Genomic DNA, 13,370 nt, shown 5'->3' with positions numbered 1-13,370 from the left:
GCATTCGCACGAGAACTATATATTCCAACCCTCTCTTCATGGTAGCAGGACCTGCCTGGTGTTGCTGCGTCGGGATTCGAGCTGCTGGGTATTACTACTAGTCCTATGATCGATTCGATCTTGCGGCGCCGTGCTCGTAAAAGGAGGATACAGTCGTTATATACAGGATACTACATATGCAATTACATCACGATCGACTCCCAATCTACTACGGCACTTCGATCAAGTAGTGGGGTGCCCGCGGCGGGGTGGTTGTGATCGTTATGACCCTCTGTTGTCGATGCTGCTGACCCGCATTGTGGTAGAGGGCTTGCGGGGTGATGGAAAGAGATCTCTTAGCAGAGCCACGAAAGGACCACCTTACTATCCGCGAAGAATACGCACACACACACACAAATAACCCATGCCTCTGGGGATGCGACAACCATTACTTCCGTGCTATACCCACCGAGGTCTTGAAACCATCCGCAGGTCAAAAAACCACCCACGAGTGACACCCACGAGTGACACCCCATGACCCGCATCACAGCCAATCACTCGCCACCGTTACACACGCCGATCCCAGCACTTCAGCCTCACACCTCTCTGACCTCATTCACCTCACCCACCTCCCTCTCCCCCTCCCACAACAATAGTCAAAAATGCCGCTCCTCGCAATCCTAAGCACCCTCGCGCTCCCAGCACTAACACACGCCCTCTCATGCGCCCTAACCCCCGACTACGAACCCCCCGCCGTCGCCCCAGGCTACACGCTCCAGCTTGTCGTCAAGGGGATCAACACGCCGCGGCACATCACGTTCGATGATCGTGGGAACCTGCTTGTTGCGGGGGATAGATCGGGGATTATTGCGTTGGAGTTAGCAGAGGGGCAGGACGGGTGTGTGGAGGTGATGAGGAGGGTGGTGGTGGCGGAGAATGGCGGGCTGGATCTGTATCATGGGGTGGCGGTGAGTGGTGATGGGGCGACGATGTGAGTAGTTTGTAGTTTCTTTTGGCTTTTAGGGTTTTGGGGGTGGAGTTAGGAGCGGTGGTGGTTGTGGTTGAGTGTGGTAGTAGTGGTTGCTGGATGTGGTTAGTGGCTGCTACTAATGTCCCGATTTGTGCGGATTATTAGTATATATGTACATGTAGTATCACTACTGCTTACTACTGCTGTGTACAACTACTAATACTTCTGCTATCTATCACCACTATCAATTACTACTACTAACACACATACCCTCAGCTTCGCCTCCTCCACCACCACCGTCCACTCCTTCCCCTACAACTCCACCACCCTCAGCACCCTCCCACCCTCCGCCCTCATCACAAACCTCACCAACCCAGGCCATATCACCCGCACCCTCTACACCCCCCACACACACCCAAACACGCTCCTCGTCTCCCGGGGCTCCGCATCCAACATCGATGCCGGCTCCGGCGACATCACCACCGGCCGCTCCCAGCTAAAGGCCTTTAGCACTCTCACCACCAACCAGGACTTCACCACGTCCGGCACCCTGCTCGGCTGGGGCCTGCGCAACAGTGTCGGCGTCGCGCAGGATAACGTCGGCGGCGTATGGTCGGTGGAGAACGCGCCGGATAGTATTGTGCTGGAGGGGGTGGACGTAAATGAGAGAAATCCGGCGGAGGAGCTGAATTATCATGGGCTGCTATCGACGGCGCTGGAAACGCCAAATTATGTTGGGCCTAGCTACGGTACTCCTCCTTCCCCACTTCCCTGTCTTTCTGGCGCTGGGTTGAGCGCCGTCACTGATATAGGATGAACCAGGCTACCCCACCTGCCTCACAGTCTGGGACCCCACCGTCCTCCCCGCTCCCTACAACGCCCTCTCTGTCGGCGCCCCCCTCCCCCTCCCCCCCGTCACCACATGCAGCAACACTACCGCCGCTGTCCTACCATTCGACGCCCACACCGCCCCCCTCGACATCAAATTCCACCCGACGCTCCCGGGCGCCTTCGTCACCTTCCACGGCTCCTCGGCGCGCAAGGAGCCTGCGGGGTACAAAGTGTCGTGGCTGCCGTTCGCGGGAGGCACGCCGACGGGGGAGGTGCTGGATGTGGTGTGGACAAAGAACCGCACGGGCTGTCCGGGGGCGTGTCTTAGGCCCGTGGGGCTAGCGGTGGATAAAAGAGGAAGGGTCTGGTTTAGTGCGGATAGGAGCGGGGAGGTGTGGGTGATTACGGTGCTGGGGGTGAATGGGACGGAGACGGGCGGGGCGAATGGGACGGAGACGAGTGGTGGTGGCGGGGGAACTGGGGCGAATGAGACTGGAGAGACTGGGACGAGTGGGGGTGGGGAAGCTGGGGGGTCGGGGTCGGGATCGGGGTCGGGGTCGGGATCGGGGCAGGAGTCGGCGGCGGCGGGGAGGGCGAGCTGGAGTGCGGTGGGGGTGGTGGGGGTGGCTGTTTGCGCCTTTTTGGCTATGGCTTAGTTTTGGCACTCTGAGTTTGTTTCTTTCCCTTTTGTTTCTTTTCCCTTTTCCCTTTTCTGTTGTTGCTTCTCGCCTCCCTCTCTCTCTTTGTGTTTTCCCCTCTTCGCCCTCCCGCCCTCCCTCCCTGCGAACATTACCGGCCTATATATATCCATGCAAAACCAAATCCACCACCATCAGCCCAAACCCAGCTCCCGGTATGTCCCAGCAGGAAACCAGCCACCGAGTGACATCTCATGATCCCCATATCAAACCACGTAAGCCCAACCCCAGCGCAACAGAAATCTACAGTGCTAGGGTTTCTCAGACCAATGATTCTGTTGACGGTTTCTCTTTTATAAGGCATATATTCCTGGAGGGGAGCTGAGATGGGGATAGTGGTGGGTCATAGGGGCTTTCATTTCCTTGCTTCTACATAAATAGCTTTGTCATCTCTACTGTGGGGCATGCAATGTCTCTAGCTCTGTCGCAACCGTTCATGTCTTCCAAAACACGCTTCAATACTCACGGCGCCGTTATGTTTGTCCCCCAGAAACGTTTACTGCATTTGCGTTGGAACGTCGTGGGCGAGGAGCGGATGTTTGTAGAAAGAAGAGAAAAAACATTGCTTGCATATTCAATTGACTAACCATATATATCCCCCCCCCCCCTCCCGGGGCGCGGTGGCCCTCCCTTCACCAAAAAAAAGAGAAAAGAAATCCACTTGACTGATCATGAACACTCTATCCCCCCCATCCTACAGGTGCCTAAGACATATGGAAAATTGAGACAGAGACAAAATTAAGAATGTACGCAATGAAAATCGTTGTTTTGAGTATTTTGCTTTGTCGTGATTTGGTCGTTAAATCATGGATTCGTCGATATTGCAATGGAGACGCATGCAGTCTTGTGGTGTATGTCCATCGATATCTTTAGCGTAGGGTTCGGCACCACGATCAATCAAACATTCAACTACCTCTTCAAACATGCCCGACGCCTCAACAAGTTCTAGTGTTCCCCTGTCGTCCAAGGGATCTCTAAAACGAAAACAACCGGGATTCAAGTGCTCGTACACTCGTAAAATTCCGGCGGAGTGCCGCAATATGCAGTGGCGTTTTCCCGTAGCTCGTTGTAGCAGAAATATCAGCACCACGGTCAAGCAAGAGCTCGACCATCTTTACATGACCGCTGTCCGCCGCAATATGCAGTGGCGTTTCCCTGCCGACGTACGTTGTAGCAGAAACATCAGCACCACAGTCAAGCAAGAGCTCGGCCATCTTTACATGACCGCTGTCCACCGCTAGATGGAGTGGCGTTTCCCTGCCGTATGTTGTAGCAGAAACACGAGCACCACGGTCAAGCAAGAGCTCGGCCATCTTTACATGACCGCTGTCCGCCGCTAGATGGAGTGGCGTTTCACTGTCGTCTGTTGTAGCAGAAACACGAGCACCACGGTCAAGCAAGAGCTCGGCCATCTTTATATGACCGCTGTCCGCCGCTAGGTGGAGTGGCGTTTCCTCCTTGTACGTTGTAGCAGAAATATTAGAACCACGGTCAATCAAGAGCTTTGCAATTTCAACGTGTCCGGAGGAAGAGGCGTAGTGTAGGGCCGTATAAGACTCCGCATCAGAATTCAAAACCTCGGCCCCGTATTTCAACAGTAATTCGAGAATCGCTCTTTCTCCTGACATGGCTGCCCAATGTACTACTGACCGTTCGAATCCATCCAAGTCCAAGACACTAAATCCTTCGTCTAATAAATGCTTTACTGCCAGACGATTTCCGAAATACACTGCAATATGAAACGGGAGAGGAAATATCATCTCCTCAAGATAGATCGAATTCAATATAATCATTAAACTCAAGTTCGCCCGAAACCAAAAAGCACTTTGTTTATGACGTTTGAGAAATTCGAGAATTGCATCCTTCGATTGAATCTCATTGCAATGTTTAAGATGATAAACCAAGTGTCTGGCCCCATATTCGAGAAATGGATACGCGTATAGCTCGCGTTTAAGCGTACTTTTTGAGTGCGGCGAGTTTGCGGTAAATATTTCGAATGAGAAATAAGTTATACAAGCCAGGGCTATCTCGTAGTCGATTTCCAACAAGAGAACAGTACTCCTCAGTAGGTACTCCTGGACGGTAAGATGGGCAAGACGCACAAAGTTACTCTCGTCGATTATCACCAAACTGGCGCAGACCTCGAGTAGTGTCGCTTTTTCTGGCACATCTAGTTCGTCAAGTGCAGAAAGGTTTGGATTTATAGACACCGCTATTTGTATCTCTTCGACTGTGAGTGCCCTCTGTGCCTTCACAATCCAGGAAAGTATTTTTATTGCGAGCTCAGCAAGACGTTTCGGTTGTTGGCGGATACTCTCCACGACACGGTCGTATGTAGTATCTAGAGGATGTTTCTCTGTGTACGAGTCTTCGGTACCGAAGGATTCAAGCGCTGACAGAAGCTGATTTGCTGTTGTTTGCTGGCAGAGATACTCAATATGAAAATGAACGAGTAGAAACCTGCATACATATGGAACAAATCTTAATCAGGCTGTGAAAACAATAATGAAGTGGAGGTCACTAGTCCTTACATTCCATTCGCGCGTTCGGTGAGTTCGGAAATTATCCTATCTTCACATTTAGCCTTTTCAGCCAAACGCTTTACTCGTGGGTTCTCCTCTAGCTTCTGTAGAATATAGCTTTTTATATCTTCTCCGGAAGCCATGATTTTTATTCTTGGTACATTTTTGAACGACACCTGTATGTCTTCAGGGTAATATCGACTTGTTATAAATAAATTGGCACCGCCCTCCCCCAAAGAATGGAACAGGGGGAGAAATTTATCTCGTTGACCTTTCTGGTTACATTCGTCCAACGCGTCGAAGACTATAAAGACCTGTTTGAATGAAGCGAATATTGATAAAAGAACGATAAGAAGCTCCTCTAGGCTAGGTCGTTTGCCTTTGTTCACATGTTCCTCGTAAAGTGTGCTGATCTTCTGCGGTAGGTGTGGAATTTGGTACCCAAGCTGCTTAGCCAAGCTCGCAAGAACTAGAATAGGTGTTTGATTGTCTCTTTCTTTGTAATCAAAGTAGACATATGCCACACCGCAGTCAGACGCATCAGCCCGGTCTTTGAGATGCTCGATCACACCGGAACTACGTACAGGATTCATGAGGCATTAGTCGACTAATCCAAGTTTTAATGTATATGTTATATCAAAACAAATTCTAATACCTAATAAAAGTTTTCCCGGCACCAGCTATCAATGTTTAGTTAGTCTAGATACATGTATCTTACATTACTGCCTTTAGACCCAGTAGCATGTACTTACGGATCCCATAGCCCCAGAGTAATTTAGACGGATGCGATCCCATAATCCAACTCTGCATCTCTGGAGAATTTAAGAGCCACTCGCCAGTACCCTTCTGCCTCCGGTTGCTGATATCGGTGTGCTTTGTATCAAAATCATCAGAATACAGCCAATTGAGAACCACCTTGCGTCTTTCCCCTGTAAAACTCAATTAACCTCATACCCTCTGTGATAAATAGAGTACATAAAAAAGAGTTTATTTTGAAATTGTCTTATTGTTGTCTATTAAGTTTTGTAGAACTTTTTTGAAAACGCCGCTCTTTAAGAAAGGGCGGGGCAATAATTTGAGCATTGGGGGAGATCGTACAATAATAAATAGGAATCATATCCTACTTACTATCACGAGAAGCCTTCTCGTCACTTTGGGTTTCAGAAACCACCTGGATTCTGTTCTGGATATCTTTCACAGACTTATCCACAGCCACGACTTGCCCTTCGATTGATTGTGATATTGTACTTTATATAGATAAATCATATATAATCAGTACAGAACGACAACACTGTGTTGGAACAACTCACAAATTATCTATGCTCAAGGCAATCATAAATAAACTTTTACGCCTCTCGATATACGTCATAAACTGCGTGGTTTCTGCTTCGTCCAGGGGCCATTTCAAGGACTTGAATGTTTTCCGTAGCCAACTCCCTTTCATCCCTAGCTCCAACCTTAATCGAAGTTCTTGCAACTTAACGCTGCATTCTCGAAGTGAAATGTCAAGCTTCTGCAATTCAGACGAATTTGGAGCGCATCTATCGCCAACACGCTCTAATCTATGGAGCACTTCCTCCAGAGAGCTGAGTTCGTTTCTGAGATTACCGATGTCTTCTGATGCTCGTTTGACTTTTCCAATGTACCCTGAAGCAAACCCAGCAACTTGGCCAGTGATTTGTATGAGTCCAGCGATACTCGCGGCGAGCCCCACAAACTCCATGTTGGGGTATGTTGATTGATGCGTGTAAAGGATCAACGTTAAAGCCGCGGGGTTGAGGCTCTCGTGTAGCTAGTCTTCGTGTAACCACTCGAACGTACTCTATCACGTTGGAGGCCTTGGACAGCCTATCAGTGCAGGGTCTTCCCAAAGAACTATTTACGTCGTATTTACAAATCCTTTCGATCTTATACGTCTCCCGACCAGTTACTCATCTGCATAATTATAAGTATATCCGTTGAGAATAATTAAGAACATGTTATACCCTTTCAACCCGGCGACCAGCTGGTCAAGTAATCATCTATGATTCCCCATATGTATATATATCTGTGCTAAAAAGCTCCTACCCCAGTACTGCAGCAAGTAACGTTGAAACCACAAATCTGAGTGGTCCGCTGACACCCCTACCCAAAATAATAAATAAAACAAATGCTGGATTCCTTTTCACTACTAGATTACACAACAACCTACACCAAACCAGGCCTATGAATGATGGTTTTGAGTAACTACTCCCTTCGAATTGGCCTGTTCGATGATCCTCTTCTTATATGCCTGTATATCACCCGCAAACGCCTCGACAGTCCCGTTATCACACACCCACAGCCTCTTGCATACATTCGCCAACATAGTGACGTCGTGGGATACCATGAGCACACCACCCTGGAAATTGCGGAGCGCATCTGAGAGCGCATCCATGGCCTCCACATCCAAGTGATTAGACGGTTCATCGAGGACCTAATTTTTGTCAGCGGAACGAAAATAGGAGAGTAAGGATGAGCGGGAGACACACTAAGATATGAGGATTTGTCAAGCTCAAACATGCAAACGCTACCCTACTCTTCTGACCTCCTGACAGCAACGCCATTTTCTGCAACCCCGTTGTTCCCGTAATACCAAACGCTCCCAGATGTCTTCTGTACTCCTCATCTGTTCTGCCGGGGAACATCTTTGCGCAGAAACCCACAGCGCTCTGTGTTAGGTCGAGTGCGTCAACGTGATGCTGCGCAAAGAATCCAATTCGGAGTCGCGGATTCTGTGTAATCAATCCACCAGATGGCTGCAGCTGTCCAATCAACAACTTCAATACCGTAGTTTTACCAGCTCCGTTAGGCCCGACAATACCAATTCGAGAATCAAGCTGTACATCGAGATCGACCTTCTCCACTATTGGCTTTCCAGGGGTATATGAGAAGGACACGTTGGTCATCTGGATGATCGGAGGTGATAGTTTCTCGACCTCCGGGAATTTGAATACGACTGTGTACTCGTCATCCGGAGCCTCGAGTTTTGGCAGTTTTTCCAGCTTTTTAATACGCGATTGGGCTTCTGACGATTTCGCGGCATTGTAACGGAACTTGTCGATGAAAGTTTGGAGATGCTTTCGGTAGGCCATCTGGTTCTCATATTCACGCTTTGCGGTCTTGCGACGCTCTTCTTTCGTAGCGTAGAAAGCGTCGAAGTTTCCACCTTTATAGTAGTCGAGACGCTCAGAGTGCTGGTGAATGATATCTGTAGCGACTTCGTTAAGGAAGGCTCTGTCGTGGGAGACGACGAGAACAGTGGAGGGGTAGTCTTGAAGATATTCGGACAAGAAAGTAATAGACGGCACATCCAACATGTTAGACGGCTCGTCGAGAAGCAGAAGATCAGGTTTACAGAACAAAGCACGAGCAAGGGCGAGACGCATACGCCAACCACCAGAGAATGTCTTGGTAGCGTGCTGTTGGCGTTCCTGTGAGAAACCAAGACCTGCAAGAATAGACGCAGCGCGAGATTCGGCCTTGTCGGCTTCCATTTCTGCGAGCTTGGAGTGGATATCGGTGAGGATAGTGTCCAATTCTTCACGCTCCGTATTGGGGTAGCCGGAGGATGCAGAGACAGTGATGGGATCTGGGCGAGACTCAATGGCAGCGAGTTCCTTAGTGATGCGCTCCTGCTCTGCGAGAAGATGTTTACGCCAAACATCGGCATCGAGAACAGCCTTCAAAGCAGGAGTATCATCTCCCATTATCTAATAATTATTAGGACTGGGCTTTATAGAGTAAGGATTAAAAGGGAACCTACCTCTTGCTCGACGTGCAAAATTGTGATATGCGTAGGAATAGCAATTTCACGTCTGGAGAGTGCGCGAAGTAGGGTGGATTTACCGATACCGTTCTGACCGACCAAACCATACCGTCTTCCATAGGCCAAAGTAAGCGTGGTATCGCTCAATATCCTCAATCCTCCGATCTGTACATCCACACGGTCCAACTTGATATCCTTGCTCTTCCCTTGCGACCCCGATCCCAAAGTAAGAGGATTGACCTGCATATAAAAATCGTCGTAATTCTCCTCGTCTGTAGTGATTAACTTTGACGCCTCGTACGTAACGTTCTTCATGACCTTCTTGTCTTGTTTTGCCTTGATCTTCCTCTCAGCCTTTTCGAGTTTCTTCTTGTCAACCTTACTCTCCACCTTCCTTGTTCCAACTGCATCGATATCAATCCCAGTACCGACAAGACCCATAGTCGAAGATATGTTGCGCTGCGACGCCATGTGGATCGTCTGGTCCAACTTCTTCGCCTTACTAGACGCAAGCTTCCTCTCATCTCCATGAGCCTCATCGAGCTGTCTCGCAAGCTTCTCTACCAGCGCGGTGATCGACGCTTCTGACACCGACGGGGGTGCCGCGTCGAGGAGAATCGATCTTACAGTGCTGATTGCTTCAGCGAGCTCAATGTCCGCGTCAGGCGAGGTTGAGGTCGACGCATGGTTGAGGAAGCCAACAGAGTACTCTGTGATCACTGGGTCGAGAGATGGGAGGACGGCAGATATTTCGGACTCCATTATTGGCGATTTGAGGTGTTTGACGGGGTGGCAATGGCGGGGTCTGCGTGAGGATTTGTTCGTTATCGATAACGTGAGGTTTGACAATGCTATTGTCTCGAGCGCTTTAAGCGCGGCTGAAGCACCACGAGTGCGATTTCATGTTTTCAACATAATTCATGCATCATGACCAAAAGGTTGTTACTTTTAGTCCCACGAAATGGCCCTTCCAAAGTCTATCCTCCTTTACCCTCTATTTTCGCAATACCGAACCTACCACATAACCAGTCACTTCACCATTAATGGATACTACGACGTTATCCCAAAATTAAAAGGTGCCCTCTGATGACCAGTTAGCTTGTCCGTTTATTTCTCCCTCCCCCAACATTAGCAATGCTATAGTTATAAGTAGTCGGCATCAAAATCAGGCACAAGGTACTGAGCGCCGATAACATCGATATCCTCAATTGCAAGTGATAGCTTACAGATCTAGATGCCGAAGCCCTCGAAGAGGCCCTATCCAGCCCCACATAACCTCGAACTAGATCTGTCATCTTGCATTGATTACTCTAGAGTATTAACCTCAAGCTGCCAATTACCTCTTCGATGTGAGAAACACAAACGCGCCAATGGCTGCCACATTGCGTACGAAAGACAATCAGTACATAGGGCTGAAAAAGCGCCATGCACTCTAATTGACGTCCAATCTTATTCCTTGCCTCCCGGGGCACACCACCAGTCCGGAAAATCCTCCAAGTGGCCAGTTGTGAAATTCGGAGGATGCGGCACAGTAAGAACTCTCTTTAAGCGAGTGGTGTAATAATGTCTCAGTGCAGCTCGTTTGTGGGATGGCGTGAATACTGCGCATGAAAAGGTTGGCTAGATTGATTGGTTAGAGATTAGTTGGAGTACGGGGTATCACGTTAGTGGTGTATTAACGTCGCCACTATGCAGCTTTTGAATGTGGCGAAAAGAGCTTCCAAATTTTGGCACCACGAGCTGGCGAGACATGCGATGTGAGTCTCCGCCCAAATTGCTAGAGTTCATGTGCAACTCATGGGTAAAATCCCCTATTTCATACGTTTGACAAGCAGCTAGGCATCCAAACTGTCAGCGCAATATCTATCCGCGAGGGGTTGGCCTGTAAAGGTTTCTATTGACTGAGTACCTAATGCTGCTCCTGAAGTTAGAGTGTTCGGTAGGGTCTAGGTGGCGATCCGGATCAGAAAACGTTATGAAAAGTTGGAGTGGTAGTTAGCCTTAACTAGATTGGGGCTACGATATTGACTCCAAGGCTATCAAATGTCAAAGACAATTATTGGGTGTAGACTTATCGATAGAGATAACTAGCAGACTATGTCTTCCTCCATGAGAAAAAGGAGCGCATAACTGTCGTTATCCTCCTCCATATGCATTGAATATAGTTATATCGGGATGTTATATATGTCTTGGCCCCTTAGAAATTTATGCTCCCTTTGATTGCAGCCGGAAATCTACACATTATATATACCCAATAAAACACCCTATATACTGTGGCTATATAGGGTAATATGTAAGTACTCTATGAACTCGATCGCCCCATTCGAGGATCTAGCTGCACATACAGATTGGACAGAAAGTCTTGTTTTATATACCCAGTAAGATGTGCAGAGCTAGAGGCCTGTTACAAATCCTTCTGTTTTGGTCCTGTAATATGCGGAGAGACATTGATTGAGATCATGAGCCTTGATTCGTACTATTCGAGATAAGATAACGAGTGTGCGAGTGATACCAAACGTAAATTTGGTCCCGTGCCGAGATTTTAGCGGAAAAAGAGGTGGCTTAACTACATGTATCAGATCTGGGGATCACGTCATGACAAGTGTCTACTCTAGATCACGACTTGACTAATATCCACTTCTCCCTCCCCCTCTACCTCCTGGACTAATAACTTGCCTCTGCACTGGTGATCTCTTTCTATCAAACTTTTCTTGTACCTGCGTTCTGGATCGACGGACACCTGCTTGGATGACTGAATGAACGTCAAGACCGTTGTGGTTCTAGCATCAGGTCCTAACACAAGCACCCAACCCCCCACAATAGAGATTGCAATGTTATTGACTGATCGAGTATGTGTCCACGATATCAACACTGTGTTTACATTACTACTTACATATTGTCGAGACATCGAAAACACCAAGGCCACAGCCAATCGACTTTCATAACGTGAAACCGGAGCTACGGTTCAGACACACCATACAAAAAATGGAGGGGGCCGACCCAAAGTGCAGAAAGTGGCAATTGCCGTTCATAGATGAGTCCAGATTTCACCAGACCACAAACCGATGAAACTCCGTGGTGCACTTTGAAAGTGATAAAGGAATGAAAAAATTGGTCGGCCAAACGCGTTGTTGTGATAGTTGCCCTATCGACGCCTCTAGGTAACAAACACCCGCTTTCGGTAAATACTACTAACTACTGGCGAGTGATACATTATGATTGTTTATCCTGGCCAATCCAGCTCAGCCCTCGGTGGGGAAAAAAGACCTCAGCTGAAAACTACTAGCATCCCGATCCCCGATCTCGCAATTGACTTCTCAAACAGCGCTAACTGACAAAATCTCCCCCAAATTTCGCTTCCCACTGGCCCTAGTTGTCACGCCATTCACTCAACGGGTAAAGTGGGCTGCGGGCCGGTTCGGTCGGTTTGGAGTTGAGTGGGTCAGCCCCCCCGCGGGGGGGGGGGGGGGTGGGTCGTCATAACAAACATACCAAAGCTGTTGTTGTTGTTGTTGTTGTTTTTGTTATGGGCTGCGGTCGTGAGGTCGTAAACAACACTTTTTCGGGAATGATACATGGATTGTGGCTGCCAAAACCCGGATAGTACAGCTGAACCGTGGTTTGGCTTTTTATCCAGGCCAGTCGCCCTAGCTGGGTTCCTGCAGCAGCAGCAGCAGCAGCAGCACATCCGCACACTCATACATGTACCTCCTGCCGTCACACCGACGTAATTAAAAAAAGACACGACCGAACCTACAACCTATCTGTAGGCAGGCAATCATTTACTCTCCCATGTACTCCACTCGGCGTACTACCCACCCCCAGTACGTACCACCATGATATGGTGCAGCAAAACACAACAATTGCGGTTTTTTTTCTCTTTTCCGGTCAATCCAGTCACTACCCGTAAAGAATAAACAAAAAAAGCTTCTATTTATTACTACTAATCTAGTTTAAACTTTCCTGAAAGAAAAAAAAAATGCAATTCATGCAGGCTCATAAATTTCTCTCTCTCTCTTTCTTTCTTTCGTTAATAGTTACAATGCCATATATGTACCATACGTGAAGTAGAGGTAAAAAATGAAAAAGTAAAAAAAAAAGAAAAAACACTACAACCTCCTCCTCCTCCACCTCCACATATACACACCCTCCCTGGGTATATGGGTGTTCATTACGTCTTTTGGGTAGACAAAAGAAAAAAAAATAGTAAAAAATATAAAAAAAAGACCTTCCTCCCCTCCGGCATTCCTCCCCCCGCATCACCAGACCAGACCAAACCAAACCCATCCATCCATATATATATAAGTATATGTATCTACCAGCGCTCACCGCCAACAACATCAACAAATCACAAAACTACACTACACTCACTACCAACACAACTAAACCTACAACAACAGCGCACCACACGCAACCCCCATGCTCCCATCTGAAAAAATAGATAGAAAACTCGTTCGCTCGTTCGTTTCTTTCCGTTCGTTACGTTGCCCGGGGGGGAATTGGCATGCACAACTGATAACCATGAACCGACAAAGAAAAAAGGGCAAAGGAAACAGAGAAAGAAAAAGGTAAAAAAAAAAGAA

At 48.2% G+C, this 13,370-nt stretch overlaps 3 protein-coding genes across 3 annotated transcripts; 1 reads left to right on the top strand and 2 right to left on the bottom strand.

The window, feature by feature from the left end:
• Positions 1 to 641: 641 nt before the first annotated feature.
• H6S33_007319 (uncharacterized protein) lies at positions 642 to 2,436 on the top strand (the record flags this gene model as incomplete). The annotated part of the gene is made up of 3 exons (XM_044838987.1): positions 642 to 970; positions 1,226 to 1,698; positions 1,772 to 2,436. 3 exons carry the CDS (start codon positions 642 to 644, stop codon positions 2,434 to 2,436), a joined length of 1,467 nt encoding a protein of 488 aa, XP_044688855.1.
• Positions 2,437 to 3,452: 1,016 nt separating this feature from the next.
• On the bottom strand, positions 3,453 to 6,723 carry H6S33_007318 (uncharacterized protein; the record flags this gene model as incomplete). The annotated part of the gene is made up of 7 exons (XM_044838986.1): positions 3,453 to 4,938; positions 5,010 to 5,576; positions 5,656 to 5,680; positions 5,753 to 5,929; positions 6,129 to 6,247; positions 6,311 to 6,343; positions 6,719 to 6,723. The coding sequence occupies 7 exons, from the start codon at positions 6,721 to 6,723 to the stop codon at positions 3,453 to 3,455; spliced, it is 2,412 nt and encodes an 803-aa protein (XP_044688854.1).
• A 480-nt stretch (positions 6,724 to 7,203) lies between these two features.
• Positions 7,204 to 9,549, bottom strand: H6S33_007317 (uncharacterized protein; the record flags this gene model as incomplete). The annotated part of the gene is made up of 3 exons (XM_044838985.1): positions 7,204 to 7,455; positions 7,511 to 8,731; positions 8,785 to 9,549. The coding sequence occupies 3 exons, from the start codon at positions 9,547 to 9,549 to the stop codon at positions 7,204 to 7,206; spliced, it is 2,238 nt and encodes a 745-aa protein (XP_044688853.1).
• Positions 9,550 to 13,370: the final 3,821 nt, after the last annotated feature.

Source organism: Morchella sextelata (genome assembly GCF_020137385.1).
Source record: "Morchella sextelata strain SCLS chromosome Unknown scls_23, whole genome shotgun sequence".
Classification (NCBI taxonomy): Eukaryota; Fungi; Ascomycota; class Pezizomycetes; order Pezizales; family Morchellaceae; genus Morchella; species Morchella sextelata.
The sequence above is the reverse complement of the archived record's forward strand: the minus strand, read 5'-3'. Positions and strand labels throughout refer to the sequence as shown.